This window comes from Nanorana parkeri, unplaced genomic scaffold (genome assembly GCF_000935625.1).
Source record: "Nanorana parkeri isolate BGI_ZX_2015 unplaced genomic scaffold, ASM93562v1 scaffold753, whole genome shotgun sequence".
In the NCBI taxonomy this organism is placed as follows: domain Eukaryota; kingdom Metazoa; phylum Chordata; class Amphibia; order Anura; family Dicroglossidae; genus Nanorana; species Nanorana parkeri.
This window is the reverse complement of record NW_017307021.1, coordinates 525,386-531,415: the sequence shown is the minus strand read 5'-3', so window position 1 is coordinate 531,415 and position 6,030 is coordinate 525,386. Positions and strand designations below refer to the sequence as shown.

General features: G+C 42.7%; 1 protein-coding gene across 7 annotated transcripts in view; it reads left to right on the top strand.

The window, feature by feature from the left end:
- Window positions 1–6,030, top strand: part of PPP3CB (protein phosphatase 3 catalytic subunit beta) — a 64,057-nt gene that overhangs the window by 48,208 nt on the left and 9,819 nt on the right. For 5 of the 7 annotated variants that reach the window (XM_018564468.1, XM_018564464.1, XM_018564469.1 and 2 more), the window contains one exon: window positions 4,174–4,258. In XM_018564468.1, coding sequence (XP_018419970.1) covers window positions 4,174–4,258 — 85 coding nt within the window. The remainder of the gene's footprint in view (window positions 1–4,173; window positions 4,259–6,030) is intronic. The other 2 variants (XM_018564470.1, XM_018564466.1) reach the window with 1 other exon arrangement.

The window sequence follows — 6,030 nt, the reverse complement described above, 5'->3', positions numbered from 1 at the left end:
TTCTTTCCGCGGGACCGACTCCCTGTTCGTGCTCACGGAGGGTCCTCGTAAGGGTCGGGCCGCGTCGGCGGCTACCATCTCTAGGTGGATACGTACCGTTGTGACTCAGGCGTACGCCGTTAGGGGGCGTGAGCCTCCGTTTCCTGTCACTGCCCATTCTGCTAGGGCTGTTGGGGCTTCCTGGGCTTTCCGACACGGGGCCTCTGTTTCTCAGGTTTGTAAGGCCGCTACTTGGTCTTCTGTTCACACCTTTGTTAAGTTCTACAAGGTGGACGTGTTAGCATCAACGGATGCTGGTTTGGGGCGCAAAGTGTTGCAGGTGGCGCTTTGAGGGGTCTTTTGGGTGTTTTGTTGTTGCCCATCCCTACCATTCAGGATCTACGATCTGTTGCCTGTGTCCTTCAATGAACGGGAGAGAAAATAGGATTTTTGTACTCACCGTAAAATCCTTTTCTCTCCGTTCATTGAAGGACACAGGCCCCGCCCTCTTTATGGGGTGTACACTCCTAACTGCTTGTTACTAAACTGGAGACTTGTCAGCAGGTGGGGGGTTTGGCCACCGGCAGGGGCCGCCCCTAGGCTGTAATTGGTCTTTGGTTTTGTGCCTAGCGTCCTTCTCCTGCAGGTGGCGATATAACCCTACCATTCAGGATCTACGATCTGTTGCCTGTGTCCTTCAATGAACGGAAAGAAAAGGATTTTACGGTGAGTACAAAAATCCTATTTTTTTTCTTTTTTTCCTTTTCCTCCTCCCCTGTTAACACATAAAAAAGGAGTGTTTTTGCTCTGGTTTGTACACCTCTGACCCTTGTACACTTTTATAAATGAGATGAATCATTGCAGACCGTGAACATGGGCCTATGTAAACATATGTCTACCAATTTTAAAGCCCAATTCCAGAGAAATTTAAATATATGCTTTGCTGTGGGTCTTTACCCACAGTGCAAGGGATAACTGCTCATTCATACATAGGGAACAGGAAAAATCTGTTGTATTTACCTGATCCCCAATTCCTCTGGCGGTTGGTGCTCACCTGGTGTCTCCTCCTGCTCGGCCCTCATGTACAATGCAGGGCTATGTAGCATGCATTGTATTTGATGGCATCAGCAGTCCTCCAACCGCTGGAGCGAAGGGGGGGGAAGAGGATACAGGGACTGGTCTAGCAGCCTGGATTTGAGCCAGCTGGAGTGTGAGGATCAGGTAACTAAAACAGCTTTTCCTTTCCCTTAGGAATAAACAGACAGTTAACCCTTGCAGCTTGGGACAGCCCCATAGCAAGGGAAAAGTTTTAATTTCCCTGCAGTTGGGCTTTACAGATAAACGCCATATGTTTTATCAATTCTGACAAAATGGTAACAGTATTTTAATTTTCATGATGTTGGGTATTTTGTATTCTGCAGTTTTGTAACCTTATAGTACAGGCAGTACCAGAGTTACGAACATCCAAGTTATGTACGACTCCTACTTACGAACGGAGGTCCCAGGCTGTTCCACTATGTGTAATGCTCCTGTGCTCGTGCTGATCGTAATACTGTGCCTCCTGTACATTACAGGAAGGTGTTAAGCTGCACATACATCTTGCGATCATCGGACGAAACTTTTCATCTGATGATCGAACCGTCGCATGCTTTTCGTACGGCGGCCCCATCCTGCCCCGATTATCGCAAGGTTGAATCAGCAGTAATTAAAAGAAAGCACCTGGACGAATTACAGTAATCGACCGCACGTATTTTCGTCTGCGCGTGAGCAGTGTAAATCGTGCGAATTTTGACACAAACGCCACCAACCTTGCGAAAATCGTACGATCGACCGAAGTTTTCTAACCTGCTTGTTAGTCAAAAGTCGATCGATTGTACAGTATTTGTAGTTGTTCACTGCCCATCAACCTTATGAATATCGGACGAAAACGCGATCGCATACGAAAATCGGCTGATATTCGTAAGGTTTATGGGCACATTAAGACATGCAGATGAGGAGTGCCTGCCTCTTCTTCTGGGTCTGGTACTGTACATTACAGGAAGTTGTACAAACATCTGTTCAACTTGCATTTAAAGTAAAACTCCATGCAAAATGTATTTTTTTTTAGTTTTGGTTAGTATGGTGTGGGGTTAGAGCCACTGTGAAGAGAGCAAAACAAATGTTACAGTTTAACCCTTCCCTATGCTATCCAAAACGAATAAAAATATTTTTGGCTGGAGTTGCACATAAAATTTTTTTCCTGTTCCAACTTGCATACGAATTCAACTTAAGAACAAACCTACAGTCCCTATCTTGTATGTAACCTGGGGACTGCCTGTACTGCAAGAAAATAGACATTCGGTTTCAATTCTAGCCAAAAATATATTTTGACCAACCCTGCATACTCAAATTTTGTTTATATTGAACTCTATGGAGAATACCTTTTTTGATGCTGATCTTTCCTAATCTCTAGATATGTCCTTGGGAGGAGACAGGTGGGGCTTTTCACTGGGTTTATAAATGAATCTCATAAAAAAAGCCCTGAACTGGCATCTGTGTTTACAGGAAAGACCCAGGGAATCCTACCTTACAATTTACACTCTATGCATATGCCGTCCGATGTGTTTAAAGGTGCCCATACACCTGTCGATTATCGTACGATAATCAGCAGGTGTATGGAAGGCGTGCGACCGTTTCTACTGTACGGTCGCACGTCTTTTGCCTTACGAGCAGGCTCGAAAACCCGCCGAAAATCGTACGATTGTCGGCGGATTTGTGGCCTGGTCGTAAGACAAATGCTGCACGGGCCGGTGTGCGCAATGATCGCAAGTACGATCTGCCTGTCCAAGATGGCCAGAACGTACGTTTTTTTAATTACCTTACAACCATCGCAAGACAAAAAGTCCTGCGATGGTTGTAAGGTGTATGGCCAGCTTTATACTGGGTTTCTTCTGTTCAAAATGTGAGGTAGCTACTACTGAATAAATACCGGTGGGTTTGTATCTTGTAGCAGCTAAATGCCTCCACATACTTTTATCTGTACAACTGAACATATCCTGCATATGCCCGGTCCCTGAGACCCCTCATGGCACTATATGTAGTGTTTGACTTTTGAGCTGAACGTTATAGTCCTGAGCTCAGTAGATTATCAGTTTAGTTAGAGACTGTTTCTAACCTGTATTAAGAAGTCTTTTACTAAATTCCCTTAGCAGTGTGGTGGAGACATCCTGATAGAGAATTCTGTATGAACACGAAAACTGCTTCTCTTTCAGTTCAGACAAAGGATAATGTGCATTGTCGGAGGATGTGGAGGGGAGTCACACATGGAGTATGTAAAATATATCCCAAATATGAGGGGTCCCAGGTGTACAAAAATTTTTGAAAAGCAGACAATTGTCCCAGGAGTGTATCTTTTTATTTGACAGCAGAATTAGCCACATCAGGAGCACTTAGCAAAGCTACTTGGACAAATATATTGAGCTATTTATGCTTCTGCAAAGTGTTCTTGTTGCCAATAACAATCAGACAGAATTTCCCTTTTACTTCTGAGCTTGCTCTGGGAAAAAGTCAGATTGGAAGCTGAATATGGGACATCAAGAATTTCCTAAAAATAAATTCATACATGAAGCCACTGGTTCTTGCATATAACTAAGATCTCAAGTGTTTGGATCGCACACCTTGCTTACAGTGTTTTTACCACTCTTCATATCCAAACCGTACACTCTGGTCTCCTGATACCAGGCTCTGTATCCCTAAAAAAGTCTTGTCCTTTCCTCCTCCTGATTATTTTATGCCCGAGTACAAGCAAAAGCTAGGTCATATAGCAGCAGCATATATTGTGTGTTTCATGTACCCCTGTTTCACATGTATCTTTGTGCCTATTAAGTCATTTATTGTTTTAACACCTCAACTTCATTATCAAAATGTCACCTGTTCATATGTATAGCTACAATGTATCTAAACTTTTTTTTAACAGCAAGAATGGAATTATTTTTTTTACCCATAGTTCAGCAGTCTATTTGGTCTGGTTTGTTTTATATTTTGCTTCTACTGGTGCACTTAACCAATACTGGTGTAAGTTTGTGAAAAACAAACTTTAAAAGCGTGTGGTGGTGTGTTGCGATTCTTGTCAGATTTGCATTCGGTTCTGTGTAATATTCTTACCTAAGAAAAGTACATTCCTGAGCTTGAGATTCTTCTTTATTCCATTGGAAGTAGGTACAGCTGCCGCTCGTAAAGAGATAATCCGGAATAAAATTCGGGCAATCGGCAAGATGGCAAGAGTCTTCTCTGTGCTCAGGTAAGCCAACAAGTAATGTGATGGTCTTGAATAACGGATATGATGTCCGTAATCTGCGTAGGAAATGGAAGTTGAAATCCTTGTTTCCTTTTATGGCTTTCATTAAGCTGTATGGGCATTTTAATGGGGGTGGGGGCGACTTATGATAAATCTGCATTAAAAAGTCATAACTGGAATTACATGACTTGGCCTTGCACCAAAACTTTCATTTTTGACACGGGAACATTTCTATGCAGTGAATTGATTTCTTTATCTCTCCAATCAAAATAATTTTCACTGCATTTGGTAATCTTGTGGCAGTTTTAAAAGTTTACCTTCACATTCAGCCCAAGTAATCTGCCACCCATGGTTCAAAACCACTGCAGTGCCTAGTTTCCAAAGTCACTGGATAACAATGGAAACTCTGAGTGGCAGATTGCCATGGTTGAAATCTGAGAGAGCTATAAAGTTGCAGCTTAAGGCCAGCCAGAAACGCCTCAATTTTGATTCCAGCTTTATGTGAAGGTGATTGGGGGATGTGAAGAGTAGACACATGAGCACCCAGGAGCAATAGTACTGCTCAATTTAGAAGATGTGATTTGCCTTATCCCTACTAAATCAGTTCATTGGCAGATGGCTCAGTGTGGTGTGGGGTAAGGGCAGATCTTTCACTGAAAGGCATAAGAGGTTTACCCGCTTTATGGCTAACCTTAGTCAGTGTATGTAACTATACCCTAGTTATATGGCCTCCTGCAGCTTTTACAACCACAGTGCAGAAATCCCCGACCCTGCCAGTGCATTATTTCCCCATAGACAGCAATCGGGGCAAACTTTGTGTGTCTACAGCCATGTAGACTTACAATGGGAAGTTGCCACATGGGGGGCCAATAGCACCCAAGGAGATCTGTGCACTGTGATGGGAATTTACCAAAACTGGAGCAGACAGAATCTGGAGCACTTGCTCATGGCAACCAATCGGCTTCTAGCTTTCATTTTCAAATCTTAACTGAACAAATTAAAGAGAAGCTGATTGGGTACTATGGTCAAGTGCTTCAGATTCTGTCTGCTTCAGTTTTGATGAATTCCCTCCTGTAAGAGGCTACTGCTGTCAAGGTAAGTACACACCAGGCTAAATAAATTCTAGATTAGCTTGGCAAGGGGGGTGGGATAGGGTGGGTTGGATTGTGTACTTGTTCTTCTAAAAGACAAGTTGTCCACACCCCCTCCCTCCCGTAAGCCACACACTGAAATACCTAAAAGTGAAGCTGTCCTTTAAGGCCAGCTATTAACTCGTTTAGCGATAAGGATTAAGATTTGAATAGGATAATGATAAGCTGGTTTCCTGTTGGGTAAACCCAGATGCCTACCTGCACCCATAGTATTTTTAAACTAGTTTCATTGAAAGTTTCAGAAATGACCAGATTTGCATATAGATTTATACATAGTGAAGGGGGAACATTTGATTTTTCTCTGTGTTGCTGGCAGTTTCTACACAGGGACCAGTAATTGCAATGAGATCCCTGCGTAATGTCCCTTAATGCGCGCACACACACAGTTTATCAGAGAGAGTAATTTCCCCGAGACCCAACCAAATAAAAGTATTTAGCAAATCCAACAGTGATTAGATCCGTGAAGCATCTTAACAGTAAATTGCTTACGAAGTGAAACTCTATACACACATTTATATGACAAATATTTGTATGTAGTAGTTTTGAGATGTTACATCTTTATTCAATTTGCTTTTTTATTTGACATCTTTGTTGTTGTTATAACACAAAGATGATCCCCCCCCC